General features: G+C 50.2%; 1 protein-coding gene across 2 annotated transcripts in view; it reads left to right on the top strand.

The window, feature by feature from the left end:
- Positions 1-19,638, top strand: part of TEX55 (testis expressed 55) — a 74,728-nt gene that overhangs the window by 964 nt on the left and 54,126 nt on the right. For both annotated transcript variants that reach the window (XM_073668584.1, XM_073668583.1), the window contains exon 2: positions 777-826. In XM_073668584.1, the coding sequence (XP_073524685.1) occupies positions 779-826 (48 nt within the window). In that variant the 5' untranslated portion in view covers positions 777-778. The remainder of the gene's footprint in view (positions 1-776; positions 827-19,638) is intronic.

Below are 19,638 nucleotides of genomic sequence, written 5' to 3'. Positions count from 1 at the left end.
CATAGGGTTCCCCCTATAACCAGTAACGCCCATAGGGTTCCCCCTATAACCAGTAACGCCCATAGGGTTCCCCCTATAACCAGTAGCGCCCATAGGGTTCCCCCTATAACCAGTAACGCCCATAGGGTTCCCCCTATAACCAGTAACGCCCATAGGGTTCCCCCTATAACCAGTAATGCCCATAGGGTTCCCCCATAGCCAGTAATGCCCACAGGGCTCCCCCCCATTACTAGTTACACCCACGGGACTCCCCCATAACCAGTAAAACAGATAGGGTTCCACAAAACCAGTAACACCCGAGGTGTTCCCTCATAACCAGTGACACCCACAGGGTTCCCCCATAGCTAGTAATACCCAAAGAGATTCTTTATAATCAGTAACACCCACAGATATTCTGTATATCTAGAACACCGTTAGGGGTCATCCAAAATCCGCTAGCGCTCACAGGGTTCCCCCATAACTAGTAACGCCCACAGGGTTCCGCCCATAACAGTAACACGTACAGAGTTCACCCAAAACCAATAATGCAGATAGGGTTCCCCTGTAATCAGTAATACCCAGAGGGATCCCCCATAACAAGTAACACATACAAAGTTTCCCAGTAATCAGTAACACCTCAGAGTTCCCCATATCCAGTAACACCCACAGGTTTCCCCGTAACAGTGATGACCCCAGGATTCTTATAAGCAGCTGTCTATTGCTGGCAGTGCTTTATACTTGCTATCGTCTCTCCCCCTTAGTATCTGTCTGATGTTTCTCTCTGTTCTTACCCCTAGATATGGACGTGCCGGAGGGGCCCCCGCCCGAACACTTCTCCCCGGAGCAGGTGAGTCCTCCGCCGCTCCAATATCTTACAGTAGGAAGGCTCCGGCGCTCCTCAGCTCTGCTGCATCGTGGAGATGTAGTGTGTGCACCTGACACTGTACAGTCACCGGATGGAGGAGAAAAAGGCCAAGCTCATCTTATACATTGTGCTTATTGTCACTGTCTACTGTTCCCTGTTATCAGCCATTTAAGACTTGGAAGAGTAGAACTGTGCCAGTGCAATGCAGTGCAGCACATTTGTGGATGCAGCTTCGTATGTGACTAGAGTATAAGCCAAACTTTTGAGCACTGGGGAATGTAAAAAAAGCTTTAGGCAAGGGGAGGCCGCTTGTCCATGAGTCTTGTGGTCAGAGGGACTGGCTGCCATCCAGCAATACTGCTCAGCAGATGGCACGTGCCCACGTTTGTGAGGGCAGCCCCCCGCTGGCTCATAGTTCCGGGATCACACGGTTAACCTAAAACTGCAGCCCCAGCAGTTGGAGAGCCGCCGCGCAGATAATAGAAACTAGCCGGAGCGAATCATAAATCCGCATGGCAGAAGTCAGATAGATTTAGGATTACAACCCGCGTCCGCTAAGTCATGAATCTGCGCGCACCCAGACGAGAATTAACCCTGTCCGAGGCGGCGTCCCTGATATACACACGGACACCGCTCCATATATCATACAGGAGGCTGATAACCACTGCAATGAATCACTGAGCAGAGAACACCTTTCATTATTAGGGTGACGCCGGGGTCTTTACTATTAAAAATGGCGGATGAAGAGAATACGGTTGTTTACTAGAGAAGCCTGTGGCCGGGCGTCATAGGAGAGCGCTAATTACACAGAAGTAGTAGTGGTGTCACATGCTCACTACCGCCCCATTCACTGTCTATAGTAGAGGTGGTCGCACACGCTCACTACCGCCCCATTCACTGTCTATAGTAGAGGTGGTCGCACATGCTCACTACCGCCCCATTCACTGTCTATAGTAGAGGTGGACGCACATGCTCACTACCGCCCCATTCACTGTCTATAGTAGAGGTGGACGCACATGCTCACTACCGCCCCATTCACTGTCTATAGTAGAGGTGGACGCACATGCTCACTACCGCCCCATTCACTGTCTATAGTAGAGGTGGTGGCACACGCTCACTACCGCCCCATTCACTGTCTATAGTAGAGGTGGTGGCACACGCTCGCAACCGCTCCATTCACTGTCTATAGTAGAGGTGGTCGCACATGCTCACTACCGCCCCATTGACTATCTATAGTAGAGGTGGTCGCACACGCTCACTACTGCTCCATTCACTGTCTATAGTAGAGGTGGTCGCACACGCTCACTATCGCCCCATTCACTGTCTATAGTAGAGGTGGACGCACATGCTCACTACCGCCCCATTCACTGTCTATAGTAGAGGTGGTCGCACACGCTCACTACCGCCCCATTCACTGTCTATAGTAGAGGTGGTGGCACACGCTCGCAACCGCTCCATTCACTGTCTATAGTAGAGGTGGTCGCACATGCTCACTACCGCCCCATTCAATGTCTATAGTAGAGGTGGTCGCACACGCTCACTACCGCCCCATTCACTGTCTATAGTAGAGGTGGACGCACATGCTTACTACCGCCCCATTCACTGTCTATAGTAGAGGTGGTCGCACACGCTCACTACCGCCCCATTCACTGTCTATAGTAGAGGTGGTGGCACACGCTCACTACCGCCCCATTCACTGTCTATAGTAGAGGTGGTGGCACACGCTCGCAACCGCTCCATTCACTGTCTATAGTAGAGGTGGTCGCACATGCTCACTACCGCCCCATTCAATGTCTATAGTAGAGGTGGTCGCACACGCTCACTACCGCCCCATTCACTGTCTATAGTAGAGGTGGACGCACATGCTTACTACCGCCCCATTCACTGTCTATAGTAGAGGTGGTTGCACACGCTCACTATCGCCCCATTCATTGTCTATAGTAGAGGTGGTCGCACACGCTCACTATCGCCCCATTCACTGTCTATAGTAGAGGTGGTCGCACATGCTCATTACCGCTGCAATTGCTGTCTATAGTAGAGGTGGTCGCACATGCTCACTACTGCCCCATTCGCTATCTATAGTAGAGGTGGTCGCACACGCTCACTACCGCCCCATTCACTGTCTATAGCAGAGGTGGTCGCACACGCTCACTACCGCCCCATTCACTGTCTATAGCAGAGGTGGTCGCACATGCTCACTACCGCCCCATTCACTGTCTATAGTAGAGGTGGTCGCACACGCTCACTACCGCCCCATTCACTGTCTATAGTAGAGGTGGTCGCTCACGCTCACTACCGCCCAGGTCACTGTCTATAGTAGAGGTGGTCGCACACGCTCACTACCGCCCCATTCACTGTCTATAGTAGAGGTGGTCGCACACGCTCACTACCGCCCCATTCACTGTCTATAGTAGAGGTGGTCGCGCATGCTCACTACTGCCCCATTCACTGTCTATAGCAGAGGGGGTCGCACACGCTCACTACCGCCCCATTCATTATCTATAGTATAGGTGGTCACACACGCTCACTATCGCCACATTCATTGTCTATAGTAGAGGTGGTCGCACACGCTCACTATCGCCCCATTCACTGTCTATAGTAGAGGTGGTCGCACATGCTCACTACCGCCCCATTCACTGTCTATAGTAGAGGTGGTCGCACATGCTCACTACCGCTGCAATTGCTGTCTATAGTAGAGGTGGTCGCACATGCTCACTACTGCCCCATTCGCTATCTATAGCAGAGGTGGTCGCACACGCACACTACAGCTCCATTCACTGTCTATAGTAGAGGTGGTTGCACATGCTCACTACTGCCCCATTCACTGTCTATAGCAGAGGTGGTCGCACATGCTCACTACCGCCCCATTCACTGTCTATAGCAGAGATGGTCGCACATGCTCACTACCGCCCCATTCACTATCTATAGTAGAGGTGGTCGCAATTGCTCACTATCGCCCCATTCACTGTCTATAGTAGAGGTGGTCGCACACGCTCACTACCGCCCCAGTCACTGTCTTTAGGAATAGTGGTTGCACACGCTCACTACCGCCTCCTTCACTATCTATAGTAGAGGTGGTTGAACATGCTCACTACCGCCTCATTCACTGCCTATAGTAGAAGTGGTCGCACATGCTCACTATCGCCCCATTCACTCTCTATACTAGTAGTGGTCGCACATGCTTACTACCGCCCCATTCACTGTCTATAGTAGAGGTGGTGGCACACGCTCACTACCACTCCAATTACTATCTATAGTAGAGGTGGCCGCACATGCTCACTACCCCCCCATTCACTGTCTATAGTAGAGGTGGTCGCACATGCTCACTACCGCTCCATTCACTGTTTATAGTAGAGGTGGTCGCACATGCTCACTACTGCTCCATTCACTGTTTATAGTAGAGGTGGTCGCACATGCTCACTACCGCCCGAGTCACTGTCTATAGTAGAGATGGTCGCACACGTTCACTACCGCCCCATTCACTGTCTATAGCAGAGGTGGTCGCACATGCTCACTACCGCCCCATTCACTGACTATGGTAGAGGTGGTCGCACATGCTCACTACCGCCCCATTCACTGTCTATAGTAGAGGTGGTCTCACATGCTCACTACTGCCCCATTCACTGTCTACAGCAGAGGTGCTTGCATATGCTCAATACCGCTCCATTAGCTGTCTATAGTAGAGGTGGTCGCACATGCTCACAACCCCCCAATTCACTGTCTATAGTAGAAGTGGTCGCACACGCTCACTACCGCCCCATTCACTGTCTATAGTAGAGGTGGTCTCACATGCTCCCTACCGCTCCAATTACTGTCTATAGTAGAGGTGGTCACACATGCTCACTATCGCCCCATTCACTACCGCCCCATTCACTGTCTATAGTAGAGGTGGTCGCACATGCTCACTACCACTCCATTCACTGTCTAAAGTAGAGGTGGTCTCACATGCTGACTTCCGTCACATTCACTGTCTATAGTAGAAGTGGTCGCACACGCTCACTACAGCCCCATTCACTGTCTGTAGTAGAAGTGGTTGCACATGCTCACTACTGCCCCATTCACTGTCTATAGTAGAGGTGGTCGCACATGCTCACTACCGCTCCAATTACTGTGTATAGTAGAGGTGGCCGCACATGCTCACTACCGCTCCATTCACTGGCTATAGTAGAGGTGGTTGTACATGCTCACTACCGCCCCATTCACTGTCTATAGTAGAGGTGGTCGAACAAGCTCACTACCGCCCCATTCACTGTCTATAGTAGAGGTAGTCTCACATGCTCACTACCGCTCCATTCCCTGTCTATAGTAGAGGTGGTCGCACACGCTCACTACCGCCCCATTCACTCTCTATAGTATAGGTGGTGGCACACGCTCACTACCACTCCAATTACTATCTATAGTAGAGGTGGCCGCACATGCTCACTACCCCCCCATTCACTGTCTATAGTAGAGGTGGTGGCACATGCTCACTACCCCCCCATTCACTGTCTATAGTAGAGGTGGTGGCACACCCTCACTACCGCTCCAATTACTGTCTATAGTAGAGGTGGCCGCACATACTCACTACCGCCCCATTCACTGTCTATAGTAGAGGTGGTGGCACACGCTCACTACCCCCCCATTCACTGTCTATAGTAGAGGTGGTGGCACATGCTCACTACCCCCCCATTCACTGTCTATAGTAGAGGTGGTGGCACACCCTCACTACCGCTCCAATTACTGTCTATAGTAGAGGTGGCCGCACATGCTCACTACTGCCCCATTCACTGTCTATAGTAGAGGTGGTGGCACATGCTCACTACTGCCCCATTCACTGTCTATAGTAGAGGTGGTGGCACATGCTCACTACCGCCCCATTCACTGTCTATAGTAGAGGTGGTCGCACACGCTCACTACTGCCCCATTCACTGTTTATAGCAGAGGTGGTCGCGCACGCTCACTACCGCTCCATTCACATTCTTTTGTAGAGGTGGTCGCACATGCTCACTACCACCCCATTCACTGTCTATAGTAGAGGTCGTCTCACATACTCACTTCCGTCACATTCACTTTCTAGAGGAGTGGTTGTCGCACATGCTCACTACTGGCCAAATCAGTGTCTATGATAAAGGTGGTTACACATGCTCACTACTGCCCCATTCACTGTATATATTAGTAGTGGTCGCATATGCTCACTACTGCCCCATTCACTGCCTATAGTAGAGGTGGTCGCACACACTCACTACCGCCCCATTCACTGTCTATGGTAGAGGTGGTCGCACACGCTCACTACCGTCCCATTCACTGTCTATAGTAGAGGTTTATGCACATGCTCACTACCGCCCCATTCACTGTCTGTAGGAGTGGTGTTCGCACATGCTCATTACCGACCCATTCACTGTCTATAGTAGAGGTGGTCGCACACGCTCACTACCGCCCTATTCACTATCTATAGTAGAGGTGATCGCACACGCTCACTACCGCTCCAATTACTGTCTATACTAGAGGTGGTCACACATGCTCATAACCGCTCTATTCACTATCTATAGTAGAGGTGGTCGCATATTCTCACTGCTGCCCCATTCACTGCCTATACTACTGGTGGTTGCACATGCTCACAATTGCCCCATTCAGTGTCTATAGTAGAGATGGTCGCACACGCTCACTACCGTCCTATTCACTGTCCTATAGTAGAGGTGGACGCACTTGCTCCCTACTGCCCCATTGACTGTCTATAGTAGAGGTGGTTGCACACGCTCATTACTGCCCCATTCACTGTCTATAGTAGAGGTGGTTGTACACGCTCACTACCACCCTATTCACTGTCTATAGTCGAGGAGGTCCCACATGCTCACTACCGCCCCATTCACTGTCTATAGTAGAGGTGGTCGCACATTCTCACTACTGCCCCATTCACTGTCTATAGTAGAGGTGGTTGCACATGCTCACTACTGCCCCATTCACTGTCTATAGTAGAGGTGGTTGCACATGCTCACTACCGCTCCTTTCGCTGTCTATAGTAAAGGTGGTCGTACATGCTCACTACCGCCCTGTACACTGTCTATAGTAGAGATGGTCGCACATGCTCACTACCGCCCCATTCACTGTCTATAGTAGAGGTTGTCTTACATTCTCCCTACCTCTCCAATTACTGTCTATAGTAGAGGTTGTCGCACATGCTGGCTACCACTCCATTCACTGTCTAAAGTAGAGGTGGTCTCACATGCTGACTTCCGTCACATTCACTGTCTATAGTAGAAGTGGTCGCACACGCTCACTTCAGCCCCATTCACTGTCTATAGTAGAGGTGGTTGCACATGCTTACTACCGCCCCATTCACTGTCTATAGTAGAGGTGGTCGCACACGCTCACTACCGCCCCATTCACTGCCTATAGTAGAGGTGGTCTCACATGCTCACTACCGCTCCATTCACTGTCTATATTCGAGGTGGTCACACATGCTCACTACTGCCCCAGTCACTGTCTATAGTAGAGGTGGTCGCAATTGCTCACTTCCGCCCCATTCACTGTCTATAGTAGAGGTGGTTGCACATGCTCACTACCGCCCCATTCACTGTCTATAGTAGAGGTGGTCGCACACGCTCACTACCGCCCCATTCACTGCCTATAGTAGAGGTGGTCTCACATGCTCACTACCGCTCCATTCACTGTCTATAGTCGAGGTGGTCACACATGCTCACTACTGCCCCAGTCACTGTCTATAGTAGAGGTGGTCGCACACGCTCACTACCGCCCCAGTCACTGTCTTTAGGAATAGTGGTTGCACGCGCTCACTACCTCCCCGTTCACTGTCTATAGTAGAGGTGGTCGAACACACTCACTACCGCCCCATTCACTATCTATAGTAGAGGTGGTCGCACACACTCACTACGGCCACAGTCACTGTCTTTAGGAATAGTTGTTGCACGCGCTCACTACCGCCCCATTCACTGCCTATAGTAGAGGTGGTTGAACATGCTCACTACCGCCCCATTCACTATCTATAGTAGAGGTGGTCGCGCATGCTCACTACCGCCCCATTCACTGTCTATAGTAGAGGTGGTGGCACACGCTCACTACCGCTCCAATTACTGTCTATAGTAGAGGTGGCCGCAGATGCTCACTACCACCCCATTCACTGTCTATAGGGGTGGTGGCCGCACATTCTCACTACTGCCCCATTCACTGTCTATAGTAGAGGTGGTCGCACACGCTCACTACCGCCCCATTCACTGTCTATAGTAGAGGTGGTCGCACATGCACACTACTGTACGATTCACTGTCTATAGTAGAGGTGGCTGCCCATACTCACTACCGCTCCATTCACTGTCTATAGTAGAGGTGGTCACACATGCTCACTACCGCTCCATTCACTGTCTATAGTAGAGGTGGGCGCACATGCTCTCTACCGCCCAATTCACTGTCTGTAGTAGAGGTGGTCGCACACGTTCACTACCGCCCCATTTTCTGTCTATAGTAGAGGTGGTCGCACATGCTCACTACCGCCCCATTCACTGTCTATAATAGAGGTTGTCGCACATGCTCACTACCGCCCCATTCACTGTCTATAATAGAGGTTGTAGCACATGCTCACTACCGCCCCATTCACTGTCTATATTAGAGGTGGTCGCACATTCTCACTACTGCCCCATTTACTGTCTATAGTAGAGGTGGTTGCACATGCTCACTACTGCCCCATTCACTGTATATAGTAGAGATGGTCACACATGCTCACTACCTTCCTATTCACTGTTTATAGTAGAGTTGGCCGCACATGCTCACTACCGTCACATTCACTGTCTAGAGGAGTGGTTGTCGCACTTGCTCACTACTGCACAAATCACTGTCTATAATAGAGGTGGTTGCACATGCTCACTACTGCCCCATTCACTATGTTTAGTAGTAGTGGTCGCATATGCTCACTACTGCCCCATTCACTGTCTATGGTAGAGGTGGTCACACATGCTCACTACTGCCCCATTGACTGTCTTTAGCAGAGGTGGTCCCACCCGCCCACTCTCGCCCCATTCACTGTATATAGTAGAGGTGGTCGCACACGCTCACTACCGCTCCATTCACTGTTTATAGTAGAGGTGGTCGCACACACTCACTACCGCCCCATTCACTGTCTATGGTAGAGGTGGTCGCACACGCTCACTACCGTCCCATTCACTGTCTATATTAGAGGTGGTCGCACACGCTCACTAGTGACCCATTCACTGTCTATAGTAGAGGTGGTTGCACATGCTCTCTACTGCCCCATTCACTGTCTATAGCAGAGGTGGTTGCACATTCTCACTACTGCCGCTTTCACTATCTATAGTAGAGGTGTTCGCACATTCTCGCTACTGCTCCATTCACTGTCTATAGTAGAGGTGGTCGCACATGCTCACTATCGCTCCATTCACTGTCCATAGTAGAGGTGGTCGCACATGCTCACTACCGCCCCATTCACTGTCTATAGTAGAGGCGGTCGCACATGCTCACTACCACTCCATTCACTCACTATAGTAGAGGTGGTCTCACATGCTCACTTCCGTCACATTCACTGTCTAGAGGAGTGGTTGTCGCACATGCTTACTACTGCCAAAATCACTGTCTATGATACAGGTAGTCGCACACTCTCACTACCGCCCCATTTAAAGTCTATTGTAGAGGTGGTCGCACATGCTCACTACTGCCCCATTGACTTTCTATAGCAGAGGTGGTCGCACCCGCTCACTATCGCCCCATTCACTGTATATAGTAGAGGTGGTTTCACACGCTCACTACCGCTCCATTCACTGTATATAGTAGAGGTGATCGCACACGTTCACTACCGCTCCATTCACTGTATATAGTAGAGGTGGTCGCACACGCTCACTACCGCCCCATTCACTATCTATAGTAGAGGTGGTCGCACACGCTCACTACCGCCCCATTCACTATCTATAGTAGAGGTGGTCGCACACGTTCACTACGGCCCCATTCACTTTCTATAGTAAAGGTGGTCGCACATGCTCACTGCCTCCCCATTGACTGTCTATAGTAGAGGTGGTCGCACATGCTTACTACTGCCCCTTCAATGTCTATATTAGAGATGGTCGCATATGCTCACTACCGCCCCATTCACTGTCTATAGTAGAGGTGGTCGCACATACTCACTTCCGTCACATTCACTGTCTATAATAGAAGTGGTCGCACATTCTCGCTACCGCCCTATTCACTGTCTATAGTAGAGGTTGTCGCACATGCTCACTACTGCTTCAATTACTGTCTATAGTAGAAGTGGCCGCACATGCTCAATACCGCTCCATTCACTGTCTATAGTAGAGGTGGTTGCACATGCTCAATACCGCTCCATTCACTGTCTATAGTAGAGGTGGTCGCACATGCTCACTACCACCCCATTCACTGTCTTTAGTAGAGGTGGTTGCACATGCTCACTGCCACCCCATTCACTGTCTATAGTAGAGGCGGTCGCACATGCTCACTACCGCTCCGTTCACTGTCTATAGAAGAGGTGGTTGCACATGCTCACTACCGCCCCATTCACTGTCTATAGTAGAGGTGGTCGCACACGCTAACTACCGCCCTATTTACTGTCTATAGTAGAGGTGGTCGCACATGCTCACTACCGCCTCATTCACTGTCTTTTGTAGAGGTGGTCGCACATGCTCACTGCTGCCCCATTCACTGTCTATAGTAGAGGCGGTCGCATATGCTCACTACCGCTACATTTACTGTCTATAGTAGAGGTGGTCTCACTCACATGCTCACTTCCGTCCCAATCACTGTCCATAGTAGAGTTGGTCACACATGCTCACTACCGCCCCATTCACTGTCTATAGTAGAGGTTGTCGCACACACTCACTACTGCCCCATTCACTGTCTATAGTAGAGGTGGTCTCACATGCTCACTACCGCTCCATTCACTGTCTATAGTAGAGGTGGTCTCACATGCTCACTACTGCCCTATTCACTGTCTATAGTAAAGGCAGTCGCACATGCTCACTACCGCTCCATTCACTGTCTATAGTAGAGGTGGTCTCACATGCTCACTACTGCCCCATTCACTGTCTATAGTAGAGGTGGTCGCACATGCTCACTACCGCTCCAATTACTGTCTATAGTAGAGGTGGCCGCACATGCTCACTACTGCCCCATTCACTGTCTATAGTAGAGGTGGTCGCACATGCTCACTACCGCTCCATTTACTGTCTATAATAGATGTGGTCGCACATGCTCACTACCGCTCCATTCACTGACTATAGTAGAGGTGGTCGCACATGCTCACAACTGCCTCATTCACTGTCTATGGTAGAGGTGTTCGCACACGCTCACTACCACCCCATTCAGTGTCTAGAGGAGTGGTTGTCGCACATGCTCACTACTGCCCAAATCATTGTATATAGTAGTAGTGGTCGCATATGCTCACTACTTCCCCATTCACTGTCTATAGTAGACGTGGTCGCACATTCTCACTACTGCCCCATTCACTGTCTATAGTAGAGGTGGTTACACATGCTCACTGCTGCCCCATTCACTGTATATAATAGTAGTGGTCGCATATGCTCACTGCTGCCCTATTCACTGTCTATAGTAGAGGTGGTCGCACACGCTAACTCCCATCCTATTCACTGTCTATAGTAGAGGTGGACACACATGCTCACTACCGCTCCATTCACTGTCTATAGTAGAGGTGGTTTCACATGCTCACTACTTCCCCATTGACTGTCTATAGTAGAGGTGGTTGCACATGCTCACTACTGCCCATTCACTGTCTATAGTAGAAGTGGTTGCACATGCTCACTACCGCCCCATTCACTATCTATAGTATAGGTGGTTGCACACGCTCACTATCGCCCCAATCACTGTCTATAGTAGAGGTGGTTGCACACTCTCACTACTGCCCCATTCACTGTCTATAGTAGAGGTGGTTGCACACGCTCACTACCGCCCCATTCACTATCTATAGTAGAGGTGGTCGCACACGCTCACTACCGCCCCATTTACTATCTATAGTAGAGGTGGTCGCACATGCTCACTACCGCCCCATTCACTGTCTGTAGTAGAGGTGGTCACACACGTTCACTACCACCCCATTCACTTTCTATATTAGAGGTGGTCGCACATTCTCACTACCGCCCCATTCACTGTCTATAGTAGAGGTGGTCGCACATGCTTACCACTGCCCCATTCACTGTCTATAGTAGAGGTGGTCGCACATGTTCACTACCGCACCATCCACTGTCTATGGTAGAGATGGTCGCACATGCTTACTACTGCCCCATTCACTGTCTATAGTAGAGGTGGTCGCACATGCTCACTACCGCTCCAGTTACTGTCTATAGTAGAGGTGGCCGCACATGCTCACTACCGCTCCATTCTCTGTCTATAGTAGAGGTGGTCGCACATGCTCACTACCGCACCATTCACTGTCTATGGTAGAAATGGTCGCACATGCTCACTACTGCTACCTTCGCTGTCTATAGTAGAGGTGGTTACACATGCTCACTACTGCCCCTTTTACTGTCTAGAGGAGTGGTGATTGCACATGCTCACTACTGCCCCATTCACTGTTTATAGTAGAGGTGGTCGCACACGCTCACTACCACTTCATTCACTGTCTATAGTAGATGTGGTCGCACACGCTCACTACCGCCCCATTCACTGTGTATAGGAATAGTGGTTGCACACACTCACTACCGCCGCATTCACTTTCTATAGTAGTAGTGGTCGCACATGCTTACTACCGCCCTATTCACTGTCTATAGTAGAGGTGGTCGCACACGCTCACTACCGCCCCATTCACTGTCTATAGTAGAGGTGGTCGCACACGCTCACTACCACTTCATTCACTGTCTATAGTAGAGGTGGTCGCACACGCTCACTACCACTTCATTCACTGTCTATAGTAGAGGTGGTCGCACACACTCACTACCTCTGCAATTACTGTCTATAGTAGAGGTGGTCGCACATTCTCACTACTGCCCCATTCACTGTCTATAGTAGCGGTGGTTGCAGATGCTCACTACTGCCCCATTCACTGTCTATTGTAGAGATGGTCTCACACGCTCACTACCAGCCTATTCACTGTCTAAAGTAGAGTTGGTCGCACACGCTCACTCCCGTTCTATTTACTGTCTATAGTAGAGGTGGACTCACATGCTCACTACCGCCCCAATCACTGTTTATAGTAGAGGTGGTCACACATGCTCACTATCGACCAAGTTACTTTCTGTAGTAGAGGTGGTTGCACATACTCACTACCGCTCCATTCACTGTCTATAGTAGAGGTGGTCGCACATGCTCACTACCGCCCCATTTACTGTCTATAGTAAAGGTGGTCGCACATGCTCAATACCGCTCCATTCACTGTCTATAGTAGAGGTGGTCGCACATGCTCACTACCACCCCATTCACTGTCTTTAGTAGAGGTGGTTGCACATGCTCACTGCCACCCCATTCACTGTCTATAGTAGAGGCGGTCGCACATGCTCACTACCGCTCCGTTCACTGTCTATAGAAGAGGTGGTTGCACATGCTCACTACCGCCCCATTCACTGTCTATAGTAGAGGTGGTCGCACACGCTAACTACCGCCCTATTTACTGTCTATAGTAGAGGTGGTCGCACATGCTCACTACCGCCTCATTCACTGTCTTTTGTAGAGGTGGTCGCACATGCTCACTGCTGCCCCATTCACTGTCTATAGTAGAGGCGGTCGCATATGCTCACTACCGCTACATTTACTGTCTATAGTAGAGGTGGTCTCACTCACATGCTCACTTCCGTCCCAATCACTGTCCATAGTAGAGTTGGTCACACATGCTCACTACCGCCCCATTCACTGTCTATAGTAGAGGTTGTCGCACACACTCACTACTGCCCCATTCACTGTCTATAGTAGAGGTGGTCTCACATGCTCACTACCGCTCCATTCACTGTCTATAGTAGAGGTGGTCTCACATGCTCACTACTGCCCTATTCACTGTCTATAGTAAAGGCAGTCGCACATGCTCACTACCGCTCCATTCACTGTCTATAGTAGAGGTGGTCTCACATGCTCACTACTGCCCCATTCACTGTCTATAGTAGAGGTGGTCGCACATGCTCACTACCGCTCCAATTACTGTCTATAGTAGAGGTGGCCGCACATGCTCACTACTGCCCCATTCACTGTCTATAGTAGAGGTGGTCGCACATGCTCACTACCGCTCCATTTACTGTCTATAATAGATGTGGTCGCACATGCTCACTACCGCTCCATTCACTGACTATAGTAGAGGTGGTCGCACATGCTCACAACTGCCTCATTCACTGTCTATGGTAGAGGTGTTCGCACACGCTCACTACCACCCCATTCAGTGTCTAGAGGAGTGGTTGTCGCACATGCTCACTACTGCCCAAATCATTGTATATAGTAGTAGTGGTCGCATATGCTCACTACTTCCCCATTCACTGTCTATAGTAGACGTGGTCGCACATTCTCACTACTGCCCCATTCACTGTCTATAGTAGAGGTGGTTACACATGCTCACTGCTGCCCCATTCACTGTATATAATAGTAGTGGTCGCATATGCTCACTGCTGCCCTATTCACTGTCTATAGTAGAGGTGGTCGCACACGCTAACTCCCATCCTATTCACTGTCTATAGTAGAGGTGGACACACATGCTCACTACCGCTCCATTCACTGTCTATAGTAGAGGTGGTTTCACATGCTCACTACTTCCCCATTGACTGTCTATAGTAGAGGTGGTTGCACATGCTCACTACTGCCCATTCACTGTCTATAGTAGAAGTGGTTGCACATGCTCACTACCGCCCCATTCACTATCTATAGTATAGGTGGTTGCACACGCTCACTATCGCCCCAATCACTGTCTATAGTAGAGGTGGTTGCACACTCTCACTACTGCCCCATTCACTGTCTATAGTAGAGGTGGTTGCACACGCTCACTACCGCCCCATTCACTATCTATAGTAGAGGTGGTCGCACACGCTCACTACCGCCCCATTTACTATCTATAGTAGAGGTGGTCGCACATGCTCACTACCGCCCCATTCACTGTCTGTAGTAGAGGTGGTCACACACGTTCACTACCACCCCATTCACTTTCTATATTAGAGGTGGTCGCACATTCTCACTACCGCCCCATTCACTGTCTATAGTAGAGGTGGTCGCACATGCTTACCACTGCCCCATTCACTGTCTATAGTAGAGGTGGTCGCACATGTTCACTACCGCACCATCCACTGTCTATGGTAGAGATGGTCGCACATGCTTACTACTGCCCCATTCACTGTCTATAGTAGAGGTGGTCGCACATGCTCACTACCGCTCCAGTTACTGTCTATAGTAGAGGTGGCCGCACATGCTCACTACCGCTCCATTCTCTGTCTATAGTAGAGGTGGTCGCACATGCTCACTACCGCACCATTCACTGTCTATGGTAGAAATGGTCGCACATGCTCACTACTGCTACCTTCGCTGTCTATAGTAGAGGTGGTTACACATGCTCACTACTGCCCCTTTTACTGTCTAGAGGAGTGGTGATTGCACATGCTCACTACTGCCCCATTCACTGTTTATAGTAGAGGTGGTCGCACACGCTCACTACCACTTCATTCACTGTCTATAGTAGATGTGGTCGCACACGCTCACTACCGCCCCATTCACTGTGTATAGGAATAGTGGTTGCACACACTCACTACCGCCGCATTCACTTTCTATAGTAGTAGTGGTCGCACATGCTTACTACCGCCCTATTCACTGTCTATAGTAGAGGTGGTCGCACACGCTCACTACCGCCCCATTCACTGTCTATAGTAGAGTTGGGCGCACACGCTCACTACCACTTCATTCACTGTCTATAGTAGAGGTGGTCGCACACGCTCACTACCACTTCATTCACTGTCTATAGTAGAGGTGGTCGCACACACTCACTACCTCTGCAATTACTGTCTATAGTAGAGGTGGTCGCACATTCTCACTACTGCCCCATTCACTGTCTATAGTAGCGGTGGTTGCAGATGCTCACTACTGCCCCATTCACTGTCTATTGTAGAGATGGTCTCACACGCTCACTACCAGCCTATTCACTGTCTAAAGTAGAGTTGGTCGCACACGCTCACTCCCGTTCTATTTACTGTCTATAGTAGAGGTGGACTCACATGCTCACTACCGCCCCAATCACTGTTTATAGTAGAGGTGGTCACACATGCTCACTATCGACCAAGTTACTTTCTGTAGTAGAGGTGGTTGCACATACTCACTACCGCTCCATTCACTGTCTATAGTAGAGGTGGTCGCACATGCTCACTACCGCCCCATTTACTGTCTATAGTAAAGGTGGTCGCACATGCTCACTACCGCCCCATTTACTGTCTATAGTAGAGGTGGCCGCACATGCTCACTACCGCCCCATTTACTGTCTATGGTAGAGGTGGTCGCACATGCTCACTACCTCCCCATTTACTGTCTATAGTAGAGGTGGTAGCATATGCTCACTACTGCCCATTCACTGTCTATAGTAGAGGTGGTTGCACATGCTTATTATCGCCCCATTTACTGTCTATAGTAGAGGTGGCCGCACATGCTCACTACCGCCCCAATCACTGTCTATAGTAGAGGTGGTCACACATGCTCACTATCGACTAAGTTACTTTCTGTAGTAGAGGTGGTTGCACATACTCACTACCGCTCCATTCACTGTCTATAGTAGAGGTGGTCTCACATTTCCCTACTGCCCCATTCACTATCTATAGTAGAGGCGATCGCACATGCTCACTACCACTCCCTTCTCTCTCTATAGTAGTGGTGGTCTCACATGCTCACTTCTGTCACATTCACTGTCTATAGTAGAAGTGGCCGCACACGCTTACTACCGCCCCCTTCACTGTCTATAGTAGAGGTGGTCGCACATGCTCACTACTGCCCATTCACTGTCTATAGTAGAGGTGGTTGCACATGCTCACTACTGCCCATTCACTGTCTATAGTAGAGGTGGTTGCACATGCTCACTACCGCCCTATTCACTATCTATAGTAGAGGCGATCGCACATGCTCACTACCACTCCCTTCTCTCTCTATAGTAGTGGTGGTCTCACATGCCCACTTCCGTCACATTCACTGTCTATAGTAGAAGTGGCCGCACACGCTCACTACCGCCCCCTTCACTGTCTATAGTAGAGGTGGCCGCACATGCTCACTATTGCCCATTCACTGTCTATAGTAGAGGTGGTTGCACATGCTCACTACTGCCCATTCACTGTCTATAGTAGAGGTGGTTGCACATGCTCACTACCGCCCCATTCACTATCTATAGTAGAGGTGGTCGCACACGCTCACTACCGCCCCAATCACTGTCTATAGTAGAGGTGGTCATACATGTTCACTACCGCTCCAATTACTGTCTATAGTAGAGGTGGTCGCACATGCTCATTACCGCCCCATTTACTGTCTATAGTAGAGGTGGCCGCACACTCTCACTACCGCCCCATTTACTGTCTATGGTAGAGGTGGTTGCACATGCTCACTACCGCCCCATTTACTGTCTATAGTAGAGGTGGTAGCACATGCTCACTACCGCCCCATTCACCGTCTGTAGTAGAGGTGGTCGCACATGCTCACTACCGCCCCATTTACTGTCTATGGTAGAGGTGGTTGCACATGCTGACTACCGCCCCATTTACTGTCTATGGTAGAGGTGGTCGCACACGCTCACTACCGCCCCATTCACTGTCTATAGTAGAGGCGGTCGCACATGCTCACTACTGCCCCATTTACTGTCTATAGTAGAGGTTGTCGCACATGCTCACTGCCGCCCCATTCACTGTCTATAGTAGAGGTGTTCGCACAATCTTACTACCGCCCCGTTCACTGTCTATAGTAGAGGTGGTCGCACATGCTCACTACTGCCCCATTTACTGTCTATAGTAGAGGTTGTCGCACATGCTCACTGCCGCCCCATTCACTGTCTATAGTAGAGGTGTTCGCACACGCTTACTACCGCCCCGTTCACTGTCTATAGTAGAGGCGGTCGCACATGCTCACTACTGCCCCATTTACTGTCTATAGTAGAGGTTGTCGCACATGCTCACTGCCGCCCCATTCACTGTCTATAGTAGAGGTGTTCGCACACGCTTACTACCGCCCCGTTCACTGTCTATAGTAGAGGTGTTCGCACACGCTCACTACCGCCCCGTTCACTGTCTATAGTAGAGGTGTTCGCACATGCTCACTACCGCTCCATTCACTGTCAATTCATTAACTCCTTTAATGCGATACAGTCGCCCGTTAATGGTGAAATAGAGGGCACCACTGAGCCTCTTTTGACATATGTCCCTCCCCTCTGTGACCTCTCTTAGCCAATCAGCGGAGCCCAAATCATTCGCATGACCCACCCCTGTGGCTCTGACTGTTTGGATCAGGAGAAGCTCTGTTTTAAGAAGTCTGGCGGCATGGTTACATCTTTTGCCCCTAAATTTTCCTTTCAGGTGGTAATGTATTAGTCACATTCATGCCCTTTGGTTCAGTTGGATAAGGTATAGTACTAATGCAATGATGGCGTGTCCTGGTACTGGTTCCCTTTAAATCCACGAACTACATGACCCTTTGCACCATGATACTAATTGATATCAATTAATGACGCGGCCGCGTTCCCCTATGTGTATAATGACTGCATGGCGCACATTGATTATGATCAGGGCGCCCGCTCCCTCTAGCGTGGAGCGATGATGTGTCTGGAGATGTTTGGCAGTGACGAGCAGGATCTGCCTTTCGTCTCCCGGATTAAAATAGCTGCGACAAGGGCGATTTTGCTGCATTTTCCTAAAATAGACACAAGCTATTTAGGAATGCGCTGCATAGCAGCAGATCCCGGGCCGTCCCCGGCTGATTATTGTCAAGTTGTTAAAGTGACTCCAACTGAGAGCGCGGCATCGGCGGAGCCTGGAAACGGGACAAAGCCTTCTCCGAGGAGGAAATCTCATCTGTGTAAAAATGAAGGGCTGGGACATGGTGTAGGAGGGGGCAGCAGAGTCCAAACAGACCCCCTGTGTACCCACCACCCTTGGCCTGACTAGAACATGTTTATCCAGAACACAGGAGAAGACACTGAATGTATAGTGCTTCTGTTTGTCCAAGGACCAGGTGTTCCCATTGCTTTTACTACTGATTGATTGACCAAGGGGCATTTCCTTGCTTTACCGTATGGTGTAACCCAGCATCATAGCGAGGGTCCACCTTGATCTTTGCCGTTTCTTTTCTGAATGCGATGATGATGATGATTATCCCACAGGCCGATCAGTCAACAATTCTAGTACTACATAGCGCTCCAAAGGGAAGACGGACCCACCTCCACCATTCACGTACACTTCATTCCCACACATGTCCCTGAATGTGCTGCTACAGGGGCCCTGAGTGTAGAGAGGCCATCGTCAGCTTCTATGGCCCACATCTGACCGAGTTGGTCGCAGGACGCTCATCATGGAGCTCGGAGCCAGTGTCACACGACAGGTGCTTTGCTTTTACCATATTTCCCATGTGGATCCCATATGCCTTAGATCGACACATTCGGCCGACAGCTATTTCTCCCACCCTCTAAACATACACACTCTGATTGTCCGAGCGTGTATTTGTTCTCGCCACTCGCAGATGCATCCGGCGGTGGCTTCTCTGCGTTGAAAATAAGGTATCTGCCATATTGCATGACCACTCATTCCCCCATCATCTGTCTTCTGGGGAAAGTTGGACACTTCCATACACATTAAGTGCTCGGCCGGTCCTCACTACATTGGTGGGCTCATCCGGCATTCGTCTGATGTGTT

The sequence above is a fragment of the Phyllobates terribilis genome, unplaced genomic scaffold (genome assembly GCF_046119375.1).
Source record: "Phyllobates terribilis strain yellow unplaced genomic scaffold, ASM4611937v1 Scaffold_2__4_contigs__length_985480577, whole genome shotgun sequence".
NCBI classification, from domain to species: Eukaryota; Metazoa; Chordata; class Amphibia; order Anura; family Dendrobatidae; genus Phyllobates; species Phyllobates terribilis.
Note: the sequence above shows the minus strand (reverse complement) of the source record. Positions and strands in the feature narration are given on the sequence as shown.